The sequence below is a fragment of the Balaenoptera ricei genome, chromosome 16, assembly GCF_028023285.1.
Source record: "Balaenoptera ricei isolate mBalRic1 chromosome 16, mBalRic1.hap2, whole genome shotgun sequence".
NCBI classification, from domain to species: Eukaryota; Metazoa; Chordata; class Mammalia; order Artiodactyla; family Balaenopteridae; genus Balaenoptera; species Balaenoptera ricei.
The window spans coordinates 31,298,825-31,315,829 of NC_082654.1; the positions used below are offsets into that span (position 1 = coordinate 31,298,825).

The following is a 17,005-nucleotide window of genomic DNA, read 5'->3' on the forward strand; positions in this document are numbered from 1 at the left end:
GGAATGGATGGGAATCAGGGCCATTTGCCACTGGAGTGTATTTCCTCCTGGGGAGAAGGATGGATGCAGAGTCATCACTTTTGGAAGAGAGAGAACCGTCTCAGGGCATCTTCCCTGGGCCTCAGCCTCCTGGGGCCTGCAGCCAGCTCCAGCCAGCTCCTTCCTGCTCAGCCTGGCACAGCCAGCCCAGCACCAGCCTGAGCTGAGCCTGGGACACCACCCTTCTAGTGGTGCTGTGGTCCTTGAGGGAAACAAAACAACAGCAACAATAGTAGTAGTAAAAATAATTGCAGCAGGCAGTATTGATGTAGAGAGCATTTATGTATGCCAGATACTGCTCTTGGTGCTTTAGAAATGGTTAAGTCATTTAAACCTCACCACGTCTCTAAGAGGTGGGTGTTATCATTATCTTCATTTTACAAATGGGGACACTGAGGCACAGAGAAGTTAAACTTTGTGCCCAGGGTCACACAGCTAGTGATCGTAGAGTAGGAATTTGAAGCCGGATTAGTCCGGCTCTAAAGCCCAAGCTCGGCTGGCTGGGGAGCTGCCCTGATATTGTTGTCTGGGCAGAGCACACGGTCTTATTATAGGGCCCCAGGACGTCTGTCTAAGTTGTTCCTCAGCTCTGTCCAAGGCATGATTGCTCAGGGTGAGGGGTGGGCTCGACAGAATCCAGCAGCACGAGGCATCGTGATGAAGGGGAAAGAACCTGGATTCATGTTGGCCTGGGTGGGATTTGGTCCTGGCCCCACCGCTTATGAGCTGGGTGGCACTGGGCAAATTGCTTCACCAATCTCTGCCTCAGTTTCCTCATCAGCAAGATGGAGAGAACTTGACTCATCTCGTAGGCTACTGTGCAGGTGACATGAGATGAAGCATGCTTGGAGTTGGGCTCAGAGCCTGCACACAGCGGCGCCCAATAAAGAGAAGTGGTGGATGTGGGCCCTGGTGGCAAGAACCTCAGGGACCCCAGGGTAGCTCTGGATCCTGGCTTCTACCTGAGAAACGAGGCCGGGAATTGCCCCAGAGGGCCCACCCCACTTGCCTGCTCTGGCTGCAGAGGTCTGAAGGTCACAGCAGCTTCTCTGGCTTTCCCAGGCGGCTTGCTGGCGAGGGGTCTCCATGGCGACACTCAAGGACCACCTGTTGGAGGAATCAGGCACCGGAGAAAAATGACCTCCTCGCCTCATTCCAGCAGCCTGTGCTGAGGGTTCGAGGGGAGGTGGCCAGGCCACCTCGAGGTTGGAAACTCGATCCTGGTGGGCTGCCCGGCTGAGGGGAGAGGGAGGGGACCGTGGAGGCCATTCTCTCAGCCTAAGTGGCGCTAATGACTCTTTAAGCTGCAGCCCCGGACCTGCGAACCCGATGAGAGCTGACTCTGCCTCACAGGCTGCCTTCTCGAGGGCTGTCCCCTGAGAAGTGGCGCTTAGCTTAGCTCCGGGTTAGAGACCAAAGCTGAAGGGGGAGGCTGGGGGGTGGGGGGGCTTGGGCTTCCATCGACATTCTCTCCTGGAAGCCACCAGCAGGGCCTCCCGAGAGAGGGTCTGTGTTTGCTCTGCTGTCTGTACCATTGTCCTCCTGTGCCTGCCTGTCCCAGGTCTTCTCTTGAGTGGAGGTGGAGTGGGGTGCAGGAAGTGAGGGGGAGGGGTTGGAATCCACTGATGGCTAAGGAATGCGCCCCAGTGTCTGCCCAGTGGAGCCTGGTGCCAAGGGTGAGAAGAGAGGCAGGTAGATGAGAATGTCATCAGAAGTCCCTGCAAACTCCCCACCCCACCCTGCCCACCTGATGGGAATTCCATCCTCAGGGATTCCTGAGCTCCATTTGGGCCCTGCCTTGTTCAGACAAGTCTTGACGTCTGTCTTTGCCTCAGTTTTGCCGTCTGTGAATTGAATAATTATTGTAGTCAATTGCCTGATGAACCATGGTGGCCATGAGAAGGAGTGAGTGCATGATTGTAAAATTCAAGATTTCTCATGACCTTTGACTGAGTAATTCCGTTTCTAGGAATGTATTCCTCCCAAATGCCCACTGAGCTTTATGCGGTTTTATTTATAATTGAACAATACCAGAGCAGCTCAGATGTTCCAGTGACAGAGAATCAGGGCATGCCCAGTAACTTGATATATCCAACGGAAGGGATCCTTTATGCCAATCAAAATCGTAAATGGAGAACGAGCAGTGAATGACATTGCAGAAGGCGTGCACGCCATTTATGTCTCATTCACTCTTGTATCTTCAGAACCTTGCAAAATGCTTTGCAAATAGCAATTCTTCAGTAAATATTTGTCATATTATCTCCATGCGATAAAACTTATATCCAAAGGTAACAGGCTTGAGAGAAAATATTCCAGAATATTAACAAGGGGTTCTTTCTGGGTGATGAGCTAATGTGTGATTTTTCTTTATTCTTAAGGTAATTGAAAAAATTCAATAATGTACATATATTACTCATATTTTTCAGCGCAATAACTTGCTTATTTTGTTGACTTTAAAAATATAGATGTCTCTTAAAAAAATTCAAACAATTTAGAAAAGTATGAAAAGGAAGCTAAAGTCTCCTCAAGTCCCACCACTCAGTGGTTACAGGCATTCACATGCAGCGAACAGCCCCCAGCGAACTCGTTCTATGCATATACCTCTACTGATACGCCTGTGAGTTTTTACATAAGTGGGCTCGGGGCATACAAGCTGTCTTGAAACCCTTTTCCCAGGGGCTGTATCAGGGACATCTTCCCTTGTCAATACAAAGGGATCTGTACTGATTTAAATGGCTGCGTGGCATTCAGTTTCACAGATGTACTGGAATTTAACTAAGCATGGCTCTGTCGACGTCCATTTAAGTTTAATATTTTTGCTTTTATAATCAATGCTGACATATATTATAATCAAAAACATAAAACCGGGACTTCCCTGGTGGTCCAGTGGTAAAGAATCTGCCTTCCAGTGCAGGGGACGCGGGTTCGATCCCCGATTGGGGAACTAGGATCCCACATGCCGCGGGGCAACTGAGCTGGCGTGCCACCCCTACTGAGCTTGCGTGCCTCAACGAGAGAGCCACGTGCCGCAAACTACAGAGCCCATGCGCTCTGCAACCTGCGGGCCACAACTAGAGAAGAGAAAACCCGCACGCCACAACTCGAGAGAAGCCTTTGCACTGCAACGAAAGATCCCGCATGCCTCAACGAAGATCCGGCCTGCCGCAACTAAGACCTGACACAGCCAAAAATGAATAAAATAAATAAATAGATAAATAATAAATCTTTTTTAAAAACCCCATAAAAACACCCCAAATTCCTTGTGGTTTTGGGTTCAGGGATGAAAGTTTGAGCAGGATAGCCCAGAGGGAACTGCCTGCTTGTGGAGGGAACCAGTTTTCAGGGCTTTGAGATGACATTCTCCTTGTTTGAAGTGAGGTCGTGTGGCAGGAGGAGCAGCAAAGAGAGGCTCAGAGGTGGCTGTTTCAGGGAAGAATATTTAGTTCAACAAAAAAGGCCTTTACATTGAAAAGAGCCCATCTCACGTGGAGAAGGCATCCTCCCGGCATTTAGGGCGGGAAGGGGCTCAGGCTGGTGCTCTCACCAATGGCCCCGTTACCTTGGAGAGGCCTCAAACCCCTCAGAGAGATCCTGTTAGAAAAGAGCTGAGGAACAGGGAATGAGTTTTTCCAGCTGCTCCCCAGGATCAGGAGCCAGGCCCAGGGGAAGGACAGAGAGAGTGATGAGTTGAATAAATTATCAGCTTGTCAACTTGGGGAGAGAGCCTGTCCTGGTGGAAGAAGCCCGGGCCCTAGGATCAGACGGCTACAGATCCCTGCTCTGTCCTTGACCAGGTGGTGACCTCGGGAAGACCTCTTTGAGACACTTTTTCCTCATCTGTAAGATGGGCGCGATAACTACCTTCCAGCATCTTGTAAGGATGTAAGCAAAGCCCAGTTCCCAGAGTGTGTGGAAACCAATAATATTTTGTTCTTAGTGGAAGCAGCTCTAGAACATCACACTTCTGAAACACTGTTAGGAAAGGGAACTTGCTGTGTTTCAAAGTAGCTTGGACTTGGGTTGGGATGGCGGAAACACCTGGAACCTTTGACCAAAGTTGGTAAACGAGGAGACTGGGCTGCAGGTAGAGCGTGTGAGTGTCTGTGCGCGTGGATGTGCGCGCGCGAGCACAGTTATTGCTAAGCGTACGGTGGACCGCGATGATGGTGAGGAAGAGGAGGGGGCGGGGTGGCTGTGAACACGGGGCCGCACAGGAAGCCAGCTTAGATGTGGAGGTGACAGCTGGGTTTGGAGCTGGGCCTGAGTGAGATTCCGCTGTGTGTGGCTCAGTGGAAGAACTTTCTGGGGAGTGGAGTGCCTGACCCCTGGAGTGGCCTGCCTTTCCAAGGCTGAGCCAGCTCCCTGTGAAGAGGAGTGGCCAGCAGAGGCTGAGTGACCTTTCCCGGGAGGCTGGGTGGGAGGGGGCGGGAGGTGGGGTTCATGTCCAAGGTGCCCAGGGCATGACTGGAAGGGCCGAGGGAGGAGCACGTGGTCTTGGGAGGGAGCAAGGACCGGAGGCCCAGGTGGTGTGAGGGGACGAGTCACCGCGGGGCTCGGCCTCCCTTCCTGGGCCCTGCCTTCCTGTCCCCGCTGCAGGACTGGCCTCATGGCAGCTCCTGCCCGGAGGCCTCACTGGCTCCCTGTCTTTCCTCTGCTTCCTTTCTCAGGCCCTCTGGCTTGGACCCACCTTCCCCCAACCCTGCTTCCTACGGCTCCCAGCCCTCCAGACACTCCGGGTTTTCTCCTTCCCTGGAGTGTCCGTTCCATCCCCCTTGCTGCGGATCTGCCTTGTCTCTTGGACCTCAGCTTGAGTCCCACTTCCTCAGTCCCTTTAAATGGCATGGCCCTCCCTGCTCTCTCCTGCTTGGAATCTGGACAGCTTGTGGGAACCAGTGCCACCAGATGATGGCATCGGTATCCCCAAGGGGCCCCTTTCTAAGTGCAGGCCATGCTCTGTGCTTGTTTATGCCTCATGTTACTCCTATGAGGTAGGCAGTTATTATCCCTATTTTATAGACGAGGAAACTGAGGCTCAGCAAGGATTCTACCTGAAGAGCCTCTCTAATTGGCTAGTTTCTAAATTCTTCTCTGTGTGAATGTCTTGTCTCTCCAACGAGACTGAGCTCTTTCAGGGCAAAAGCTACGTTTTGGGGTTCCACAGCACTCCCAGCAGTGAGTCCGTGCCCTGCGCGTTCCTGTTGGTTGAACGTCTGCTGCAAAGAGGTCCCGGCTTGTTAGGACGACACAGACTTGGGGGTCCCGGGGCTTGGCTGGGAAGCACCCAGCCCCGTTGGTGAGCTGGTTGACTTAAGCCACGTGGAGAAGGAGCTCAGAGCTGAGCCCTGGCCTGGGGGCCACCCTGGGCAGCTCACCATCTCCTTCTCTCCTTTCCTCCCCCAGGGAACTCAACGGCAACAAAATCACTCGGATCCATAAGAATGACTTTGCGGGACTCAAGCAGCTGCGGGTGCTGTGAGTATGGCATGCTGCTGCCGCTTGTAACCTTTCTCCTGCCCCCTCCCCTCAGCGGTGGTCTCACGGCAGAGCCCTGGCTGTGGGTCGTAGGGTTGTAGGCCAGCTGGGCCCCTCCCCTGCGCAGTCAGTCTCGGGATGCCGTGAGCAGGTGGGTGGAGGTGTGCTAAGTCCTGACCCAGAGTGGCCGCTGCCTCCCACATGGCTGAGAAAATTGGGCGTGGAGTGGGCACCAGTAGTCACTGCCTGGCAGGACCTGGGCAGATGGGGCTGCCTTGTCCATTGGCTGGCTCCTGGGGTGAAGGAAGACCAGGTCTGCTCAGGCTGCCTTAACAAAAGACCAGAGACTGGGTGGCTTAAACAAGAGAAATTAATTTTCTCACAGTTCTGGAGGCTAGAAGTCTAAGATCGAGGTGCCATCAGGGTTGGTTTGTGGGAGGCCTCTGTTCCTGGCCACCTTCTCGCTGTGTCCTCATGTGGCCTTTCCTCTGTGTGTGCACACAGAGAGATCTCTGGTGTCTCTTCTTCTTACGAGGGCACCAGTCCTATCAGATTAGGGCCCCATCCTTACGACCTCATTTAGCCTTAATTACGTACCTTATCTCCAAACACAGTCACACTGGGGTAAGAACTTCAGTGTATGAATTTTGGGGTGGGGGGGGATGACCCAATTCAGTCTCTAACACTCTCCGCAGCTCTTTTGAACTTGTGCCCCAGAAGGACTTCCCAGCAAGGCCACAGACCCCCTGAGTTGAGGAGGAAGTGACTGGGAGCAGTTGAGGACAGAGGTGACTCCGCTCAGGTGCCTGACAGTGGCCGACATTGGAGGTGGCAGGCACGACTTTGTCGGGGTGGCCACCAGCCAGCGAAGGAGTCATCCATGGCACCTGCCTTGTCAGGCTGGGCAGGGGTGAGGAGCAAGGGGAAAGGGTGGATCCCTTCACCCGCTCCTGCTCTGTTGATCTTGGGGTGCAGAGACACCCCACATGTGTGCATTCTGATGTGAGGGTGTCTCAGCCCACAGACTCAGGTGTGCAGGGAAGAAGGGCATTTTTAAATTTTCTCTGCATCAGTTTCGACTTTGAGCCCACATCCCGCCTGGCTGGCAGGAAATTCATTAGCAGACAGTCATAGGGTCCCTCATTCCCTGCTCCCAGGGTAATGCAGGGGTCCTGGGGCCTCAGTTCTTTCAGAACTATTGACTTTGCAGCTCGGAAGGTCTTTGGAGGAGCTGGTGACCCTGTGGTTGATCCTCTGTGGGATTGTAACTGTCAGTCGCTGGGGAAGGGGTCTCTGCGTCTCCAGAACCACTGACTTCGGAACCCTTGCCAGGCTCCAGGAATCTCTCCTGAGTCTGGGGAAGCCCTCCCTCCTGCCTGGTGTTACCCTTCCCCCCACCTCCCTGCACGTCATCCAGTGTAAGCTCCTCAACAGCACAGCGTTTTTGGAAACAAAGCAGAGGAAGAGAGTGTCTGGTGGCAGCTTCTGCCCCCTGCCCAGCTCCAAACTTCATTTGAGGCCCTTGCGGGAGCACATAAGCCACCTGCTTGAGAGTAGGGAGGGGAAAACACGGGAGAAAGACATACTTGATGAGTTCAAAAATTACCACGCAGCAAGTGATCTGCCAGTGAAGAGTGCTGCCCTGCCAGCTGGATGTTCTGGGTTTCAGGGCGCGTTGGTGGTAAGGAGGGGCAGAGTCCCCCAGAGCCAGGTGGTTCAGTTGGCAGCAGATGTGGCCAGGCGGAGCGGGGGAGCAGGCAGCGGGGGTGTTGTCTGCCAACCGCAGAGTGTGTTTGCCGCACGTGTGGGCTGGGCCCAGTTGGTACATGCTCTTCTCCCCCCGCTACTGGCCGATCTCCTCTGCTCTGCCCCCGGACACGCGCCCTCTGGGCCGGAGAAGGGCACGTGCGCCTGCAGCACAGAGCCAGCCCCCGCTGCCTGGGTGCGGGCTTCCCCGAGCGTGCCTTTGGAGCGATGGCCTGGTGCTCTGGTGCCCCGTGGCCTTCTGCCATGCAGGCAGCTTCAGAGGGTCAGCATGGGGTAGGGCCGGAAGCACATCTTGCTGCTGCAGCTGGGTGTGTTGAAGAGCCCGTGCCGGGAATTTGCAAAGCTGTGAGGAAGTTTTGTTGGCTCAGGCCAGGGCTCGGATCTGCGTGCGGCTCAGGCATTGCTCCTGTTTCACTCCCTTGTGCCAGCTCTTTCTAGGAGTCCTTGTCCACCGTCCTGGAGCTGTTCTTGTCTCTTTTCCTTCCCCAGGCAGCTGATGGAGAACCAGATTGGCGTGGTGGAACGCGGGGCTTTCGACGACATGAAGGAGCTGGAGCGGCTGTGAGTATCTGTGGGCACAGGCTCAGGAGGGTGGTGGGGACTGCCGCCGAGTGGACTCGAGAGGCTGAGCCTGGTGGCAGGAGGGGGTGCTCAGGCACGGGACTGCACGCCCAGCCTGCCTCCCGCCTGCCAGTGGGGGCCAGGGGCAGCTGTAGCCGTGGAAGGGGTTGCAGCGTCATCGTGAGATGATGGCAAAGACAGCTGGAGGTGTCCTCACTGCATATTCTAAACACAGCTATCGTTGTTGTTTTTCCCTGAGAACGCATCATGGCAAAAAATCCACACAGTACAGAGGAAGTGAAATTTATTCCTATAATCTTATACTCCAGGCATAACCACTGTTATTGATTTGTGTGGCTTTAAAGGAAGCACTAGTGTGCCCGGGGGACCAACCGCAGGGAAGTCCTTAGGAGCAGTGTCTTGGGTGCTTGAGGCCACAACACAGAACTGAAGGTGGTGTTTTCTGATTTGCATCATTTGTTCCTTAGGGGGCTTTGGAGTTTGAAAATAGGTCTTGATCAGTTTTTGCCAGATTTCAGATTGGCAATAATGAAAAAAAAAAAAAAAAGAATGTAGTATGGGTGAGGTGGGTGATGGCCACTCACATTCATTCATGGTTGTCACCGGCCTCATTTTTCTGCTTTGGTTTGGCTGTAGGTGTCAAGAGTTCTAAAGTTCCTGCCTTTTGAACCAGAAAGTCCATTTGATTTTAAGGAAATAATCAGAGACATGGCTAAAAATTTATATATCAGGATCTTCATTGCACATTATTTAAATACAACAAAAAAATTGGAAACACCCATTCTGGTGGAGATATAAGATATAAAATCACATTTTTGAAGAACTGTTAAGGCCATAGGAATGTGTCTACAATATCACATTAAGTAGAAAAGGCAGGAAGTACATTTATACTAGGCAGGATTTTAATAAATGAAAGGCAGGATTTTATTTACACATTTACATTTGTGTAAATAAAATCAACTTGTATATGTACAGAATACAGGAGGAAGAAAATAATTGAGACTATTAACTCTCATCACCTTGAGTGGTGGGATAACAGTTAACTTTATTCTTTATGCTTTTCTTTTTTTGTGGATTTTTTTCCAATGAGTTTGTGATGATAATTATAGCTATTATTGATTGCCTTACTCTATGCCAGGCACCAAGATAAGTGCTTTGTCCTCCAATATCTCATTTAATCCTTAAAACAACACTGTGGTCAGTGGTATCTTACAGATAAGAAGAGGAGGTGCACAGAAGTTAAGGCACTTGCCTTATGAGGTGATTATTAAATGGTTAAGTGCAGAAATGGGGATTAGAACCCGGATCATTTTGCCTCCAGAGCCCAAGCTCTTAATGGCTGTAACCTAATACCTTACTTTTCTCTTTTACTTCAAAGAAAATAAGGTATTAAATAAATGGAAAGAATATGGTTGTCTCATTGCCTTCCTGCTGCCTGGAGAAAAACCAAGCTGAACTTTTCCTCGTCCAGGCCTAAAATGGAGCCATAAGGAGCCCAAAGCTAGAACAGATAATTCATCCTGTGTTAGTTTTCTTTAAAAGGCTCAGAACAAAATACGCGTTCATGACCTGGTGTTGAGGGGCTGATTTGGTCCCAACCCATTCTGGCTCCAGCTCAGGGGCTGCCATGCCCTGGGGAAGGAGAAAAGGTGGGAGGGAGTCTAGACATGACTGGTGGCCCATGTCACATCTGCTGCTGCCACCCAAGGCTGGGCAGGGTCCTTCTTTCTGAGTCATAACGTGTCACTGCAGACTTTGTCCCTTCTGTCCTTTTCCAGTTCCTTTCTTCCGGGGTGGGTCACCAGCAACTGCGTGGTGGGCCGTTACTGGGGTGTGTGATTGCTCTGTCCCTGGGGACGTCCAGTGCTGGCCGTGGATGGCCCTCTCCTCTGACTTGTCAGAGACCAATGGTGGATCAGTTAATCATAAAAGTTGGTTAAAGTGGAGAGTCATAAAACCCATACATACTCTAAACATTTCATTTTATGTTAAAATATATAATGTGCATTTATTGACCCTCCCCGCCCCCGTTTTTGTTTTTGTTTTTTTTGCCAAGGTCTTACTTTTTAGTGTGAAATGCTGATTGGAGTTCTGTATTATTTTCCTCGCCTAAACCACACACATATACCCTGCTCACGATTTTTGGTTTTGGTTTCTTTAAGGTGGAATGAGATTCTTAGAAGGCCCTTGGAAGCAATCTGGCAGGAGAATTCTGAATTTCTTTTATGACTCCCCTGCTCGCCTCCTGCCGCCCAGTCTTTTACTTAATTCAACAACTCTTTAATTAACGACTTTCATTTTATTGACTCTTACCAAGGCATTCAACCAGTTTTCGTAGAGATGACTCTCTCTTTTCACGCTAGTATTGATATTTCGTTCATTTAGGTAATTGTCAGTTCAATTATATAATTATAAGTACCTCTGGCATAAACAGGCTTGGGAACAGACAGGACTGGTTCTTGTGCGCAGTTACAGACTCGAGCACGGAAGCAGAAGTGTGCGGTGCTGCCGGCCGTGAGGACTGGTGGGTCACAGGCATCGGTTGTCTGATGTTGGGGGGCGGGGCGCTCGGTCACCCTGGGCCGGCTGAGGGTGACCGTGTAACGTGGAGGCTGCCGAGGTGGGAGCCGGGGAAAGGCAGGCTTCAGAGCCCACCTCTCCCACTCGGTGGTGACTTGGGTGAGCCGCTCACCTCTGGGTATCCCAGTCCCCTCAGCTATCAAAGAGACAGCTCAGCGAAGTCTACAAACATATTCTGAGAACTGAGAGCCCAGCCACCTGGTGAGATGGTGGTGGTCAAACCGTCCCCCTGCGGTTGTTTCTCGGAGGAGACGGGAGGGTATGTGCATGACCGTGATGCTTCGTACTCAAGAGAGAGAAACCCACCTTTTCATTCTGCTTTCCCTCTGATGGTGAGGTAATGCCTATAACGCATTTATTCTGGTGCCTGGCACAGAGTAAGGCTAGTTGGGACTCACTACTATTGTCGTTATTCTTAGCTTCCTGTAGGTCCCTCACCACGCTGGGTCCCTCCTTTGATTTTCCACTTTAAACTAGCTATTGAATCCCTTCTCCTCTTAAGTGTTTTTCAGAAATTAAAGCCAGAAAAATGAGAAGGTCTTGGGGGAAAACAAAACAAAACAAAACCCAATGATTTCCAGGCAGTGTAAATACAGGATTAATTTATTAGACGAGGTTAAGGAACTTGGAGTGATCTGATGTCTACTCCTGTTGCTTTAAGGATTACATCGGTGGTCCCTTTTTTTCCGAGGCAGTGATGTGTTTCCCTAGGAGCCTGCCCTTTAGAGTAAACTTCTTCCAGCTTGTCTAAAATTGCAACCCTGATTGTACCGTGTTAGAAAATGGTACCTTTCTCACAAATCAGATGAAAAGTGACCTCCTAGGAGGTAACCACAGACCAGTTACTACTGGCCACATCGAATTATATTTCTTCCTCCCTCCCAGCAAAAGAAAGCTTTTGTCCAGTTGGTTTATCATCCTCTAGAACTGTTAAAGGAGATGGTTGTGAGAAATTCAAAGTATACGGTGGGGCTTCCTTGGTGGCGCAGTGGTTAAGAATCCGCCTGCCAATGCAGAGCACACGGGTTTGAGCCCTGGTCTGGGAAGATCCCACATGCCGCGGAGCAGCTAAGCCCGTGCGCCACAACTACTGAGCCTACGCTCTAGAGCCCGCAAGCCACAACTACTGAGCCCATGTGTCACAACTACTGAAGCCTGCGTGCCTAGAGCCTGTGCTACACAATAAGAGAAGCCACCACAATGAGAAGCCCACGCACCGCAACGAGGAGTAGCCCCCGCTCGCTGTAACGAGAGAAAAGCCCGCGCGCAGCAACGAAGACCCAACACAGCCAAAAATAAAATAAATAAAAATGAAAAAAAAAATGTATACGGTAGACTGGAAGGCAGGGGCTGCATTTTACGCTAGTGCTTCTCCAACTTTGATGTGCACCCAGATCACTTGGGGACCTGGTTGAGATGCAGATCCTGAGTCCACAGATCTGGGGTAGCCTGGGATAGTGCAGCTCTTACCACCTCCCTGGTGATGTCCCTGCAGGTGGTCCATGGACACAGTGTGATTACCAAGGTTCCATACTTTATAGGTGTCACTGCCCCCCCACCCCAGTTGGGCGGAGTGCTACACTCCAGTGTCAGAGAATTGGTTGCCTAAGGTGGCAAGATGAGTCTGGTTAAACTTCACTGCCTTCCTGGGACAAGTCTGAATCCTTTCTGCATTGTCTTTTCAGGCCACATTCCAGAACCAGACTTCTCACTCCTGCCTGTGTCTATAATACTGAATAGTTGTCTGTCCACCAACAGAGGAATTGGGAGGGTGGCATGAATTGGGAGATTAGGTTTGACATAAACACACCACCAGGTGTAAAATAACTAGCTAGTGGGAACCTGTGGTATAGCACAGGGAGCTCAGCTCAGTGCTCTGTGATGACCTAGAGGGGTGGGATGGGGGGTGGGGGCAGTGAGGTCCAAGAGGGAGGAGATACATAGGTATACATATAGCTGATTCACTTCATTGTACCGCAGAAACTAACACAACATTGTAAAGCAATTATACTCCAATAAAAAAAAAATTTAAAAAAATGATGGACATACTAAAAATAAAATGATTAAAAGTGCCATCCTCTGTTGTTTGGCATGGAAAGACATCCACAAATTGTTGTGTGAGGAAAATGCAGGTGGCTGAATGCTTTTTCTATTATTTGAGGCTTTTAAAAATATTAAGCATGCATTTTCATAAATAAAAAAATCAATAAAGGTATTTTCATTCTGAAAAAAGACCTAAAGCAGACAATAAAAAAGTTGAGTCACCATTGAGCCAAATGTGGATGAAAGCAATAAAGAATCAGAACCCCGTGGCCAGTCCTATCCCATTAGGGTGTATCTCACTTTTCAAGGGTAGTCAGGTAGCCAGCTCACAAACTGAGATAATATTTGAATCAGTGCCTGATTAATTACACAGGGCCTTGCAAATGTAAAGTGATGATGATGATGGGTGTGGGAGGGCATAACGGAAGGAAAGAGGCTCTGTTTACTGACTGCCCACTACATGTCAGGTCCTTGGTTGAGGGGCTTTCAGAGATGTTCTATTCTTGTCCTCCCCAAGGGTTGGATGGTGGAATTCCCACTTTATAGATGAAGAAACGGAGGCTCAGAGAAGGGGATTCTCTGGGGTTACACAGTGACATGTTAGGATTTGAGCCCTGGGCCCTCTGACTCTGAATCCAGTGCTTTCTGAAAAGTCCCTTGGATTCCCCGGACAGCTTGGCCAGTTCCAACTCCTCCTCTCTTCTCTTTTTTAGACGACTCAACCGGAACCAGCTGTACGCATTACCAGAACTGCTGTTCCAGAATAACCAGGCTCTGTCAAGGCTGTGAGTGACGCTTCATGGAAGAAAGCTCTCTCTGTGGTCTTATCCCTCACCCGGTTGAGGGGGCAGTGTGTGGTCAGTGGGGCCTGGACTTTCCCATGACCATGACCCCTATGCTCCTCACCTGGCAGGCATCGTTCAGGGCATCAAAGGCCGTCTTACTGTAGGAAGGTGCTTTGTGGGGCCTTTCTTCATGGCAAGCACTTGACAGAATTGGCAGTGTATCCAATTCTGTGTGCTGCCCCTGACAGTGTGGTATGGGAATGTTCTCGGGGTGGGCAAGCTTGTCAGCCATGATGGCAGACTTTATGGGGAGGACCGTACTCATGCATTTCTCGCTGCCTTTGGTAACCGCCTTGGGTGGAATATTCATTCACATAAGCCCTTCTTGGATCTGTTTCTGTTTTCAACTCAGAGTAATGAGGTCTGTGAGCTTATTAACCATGGCATAGAGTCATACTTGTATTTGCTGTAAATGTACTTCTTTCAAGTTTAAAAGGTAGTGGCCAATTCTGCTGCTCCGTGATTTACAAGATATGTCTGTAATTGTTCTCCTTTCATTTTGTGGGATCTTGGGTAGGACAGGACCTTAGAGATTACCTAAGGACTCTCTTCTGCAGCTCCTTAGCGTATGTATGGTCTTTTAATCTTTGCTTGGCTACTTCTAGTGATGGGGAGTTCACCACCTCCTTGGGCAACCAATTCCATTGTTGGACAGATCTGCATATTAGAAACATTTTCTTAACTTTGAGCCCTAAATCTGCTTTCTAATAATTTATGATTTTTCTAGCTTTGCTTTCTGTAAGTACCTAGAATAACCATGTACAGTACTCTTGTTCAATTTTTGAAGGGCTGTCAGGTTTTTGAATTTTGAGTTGGGAGGTTTAGTCGTCATTAACAACCTGAAAAACCATTGGTTGGGACCTTCTGCGTGCCCAGCAAAGCGCGGTGTGAGATGCTGAGGCTGCCGGTTCTTCCCTAAAGAAGCATATAGGACACCTCCTAGGTGGAGGTGCAGGTGAGTCCGGAGGTGCAGTGGGTGGTGCAGGTAGGACTGAAGGGTGGGGGCTCGGTGGGAGTCAACACCATGGGGCTACCTGAGTGCTGAGAGGTGTGCTTGTGGAGTCTGGAGCTTGATCTCCTCCCCTCTGATTAAACATGGCTAGTTCTTTCCACCTCTGTCATGATTGCCACCTCTTGATAAGCCCAGTGGTCTGCAGGCAGCTCCAGAATTTCTCATTGATCCTGCCTTCCAGTTTTTGTCCTTAGGGCGGAGCTCTAATTTTCAGTTTGTCCAAATGGTCTCTCCAGTCTCTTCCTGTTTCCTCCTCCTGGCCTGGAGGCCTCTCCCTAGAAATGGAGGTGATCCCTCAGTGATGATCCCTTCTGCTGGTCTTTGCCACCCTTGGGCTCGTGCTGGGCCTTCTCTGTCAGTCCCCCTACAACTGGTAGGTTGGCCCTTTGGTGCCAGGCACACACAGTGAGTGCCTTACTTTTCTTCCTGATTGCTGAAGGCTCAAGACCCTTCCTAGCAGGTGCAGCCACCCTAACATCCCTTTAACCTGTGGGCCAGCGCTGATCCACAAGGTCCATGCTGTTAGTGTCCCATGCTGGCAGCTGGCTTTGTCTTGACTTGGCCCCAGCAGCTGCTGTTTTCTCCGCCCTGTCTTTTCTCGGAGCTGGCTCTTGCAGCGGTTATCACAGCTCTGCCTCTCTGCAAAAATTCATCCTGAACATTTTTTCTCTTGATCTCCTTCTGTACTTTTCTTTTTCCTTCTCTTAAGCCCTCTTAGCCTTTCAAGCTTTGGCCCCCATTCTCCCAGCATTATTTGCCTGCTTGGGTTCCCCTCCCTTCAGCATATTGATGCCCTTCACCATCCAGGGTTTGGAACATGTGCCTAGTTGCTGTTAAGCTCTGGACACTGCTTTGATCCTCCTTCATTTATTTTATTTAAAAAAAATTTAAAATTTGTTTTTAAATTTCAGCTTTACTAAGGTATAATTGACAAATAAAATTGAAATATACTTAAAGTGTACACTGTGATGATTTGATATACATACACATTGTGAAAGGATCCCCTGCCACGTTCATTAACATATCCATCACCTCGCATATTTATCTTCTTTTTTTTGACACATTTAAGTTCCACTCTCAGCAAATTTCAATTATATTAAGAATGTGTTATCAACAATAGTCATCATGTTATATGTTAGATTATACTCTGTTACCAACCTCTCTATTTCCCCATCCCACAGCCTCTGGCAATCACTTTTCTACTGTCTGTTTCTATGAGTTTGACTTTTTTTTAGATTCCTCATATAAGTGATACTATGCAGTATTTGTCTTTGTCTGGCTTATTTCACTTAACATAATCCTTCAGGGTCCACCCATGTTGTCACAAATGGCAGGATTTCCTTCTTTCTCATGGCTGAATTATATTCCACTGTATATTTTATATATATATTTATATATATAATATATAATATATAAATATATGATATATACAATATATATTATATAATATATATAATATATTTTTTATATATATATATTTCGCATCTTCTTTATCCATTCTTCTGCTGATGGACACATAGGTTGTTTCCATCTATCCCTCATTTATTTTAAAATATCCAAGACCCTGTCGTGTGAATCTAAATCCACAAACCTCCCGGCTTTTGCTTGCAGTCACCTCCAGCCCTATTCACAGTTTGAGGGGCCAGCATCTTTTGCCGTAACCTCCACCAGCTCGTGGGGCTGAAGGGGAGAGGACAGCTCTGCAGGGGTCTCTCTCTCCCTCCAGCACTTGAGTCTACCTTTCATCAGGGGCATCAGTGCCCTGCATGTCCCTGGGCGCCCTCCTGAGAGCGGTGATACCGTGTGGCCAGTGTGGCTGCCTTCTTGGCCGGTGTCTGGGGAGCCAGGATCCCTAGTGGAATGGGAGGTAGCGCAGGGGAGTAGGAAGTCAAGGGTCAGATAGTCCTGGGTTTTTCATGGTGTAACTCAGGTGCAGTTTTTCTTACCTGTGCACAGTTAGGCTCTCCTGAGGCTGAACTGAGATTGAGCACGTACAGCATCCAGGACAGCCTGCAGCAGACGTTGCTTGTGTCCCTGACGTGCGGGTGAGTGAAGGGCCCTGCAGTGGAGCTGGTCCTCCTGTGCACGCTGTGTCGTCTGACTCCTTTGACCCTGCGGGGCAGACAGTGTCTCTGGTTTTACTGCTGATGAACGTCAAGGTTGTAGAGGTGAAGCGACCTCCACAGGGTCAGTAATGAAGCCCCTTTGGACTCCCTGCCCAGTGCTCTTCATGGCTTTATATATATATATATTTTTTAAATTTTTCACATGAGAGCATGGTTTCTTTTATTTATTTATTTATTTTTGGCTATGTTGGGTCTTCGTTTCTGCGCGAGGGCTTTCTCTAGTTGCAGCAAGCGGGGGCCACTCTTCATCGCGGTGCGCAGGCTTCTCACTATCGCGGCCTCTCTTGTTGCGGAGCACAGGCTCCAGACGCGCAGGCTCAGTAGTTGTGGCTCACGGGCCCAGTTGCTCCGCGGCATGTGGGATCCTCCCAGACCAGGGCTTGAACCCGTGTCCCCTGCATTGGCAGGCAGACTCTCAACCACTGCGCCACCAGGGAAGCCCATGGCTTTATATTTTAAGAGGAGTCCTGGAGAAAAGGACTTCTGCGCTTTAATGAATATTAAATACCCAGATTCTATAGCCAAAGGCTGGCACAGGG

At 49.7% G+C, this 17,005-nt stretch overlaps 1 protein-coding gene across 3 annotated transcripts in view; it reads left to right on the plus strand.

Moving 5' to 3' along the window:
- Positions 1-7,413: 7,413 nt before the first annotated feature.
- Positions 7,414-17,005, plus strand: part of SLIT1 (slit guidance ligand 1) — a 148,738-nt gene continuing 139,146 nt past the window's right edge. The window contains exons 1-3 of one of the 3 annotated variants that reach the window (XM_059900988.1): positions 7,414-7,623; positions 7,768-7,839; positions 13,197-13,268. In XM_059900988.1, the coding sequence (XP_059756971.1) occupies positions 7,775-7,839; positions 13,197-13,268 (137 nt within the window). In that variant the 5' untranslated portion in view covers positions 7,414-7,623; positions 7,768-7,774. The remainder of the gene's footprint in view (positions 7,624-7,767; positions 7,840-13,196; positions 13,269-17,005) is intronic. The other 2 variants (XM_059900989.1, XM_059900990.1) reach the window with 2 other exon arrangements.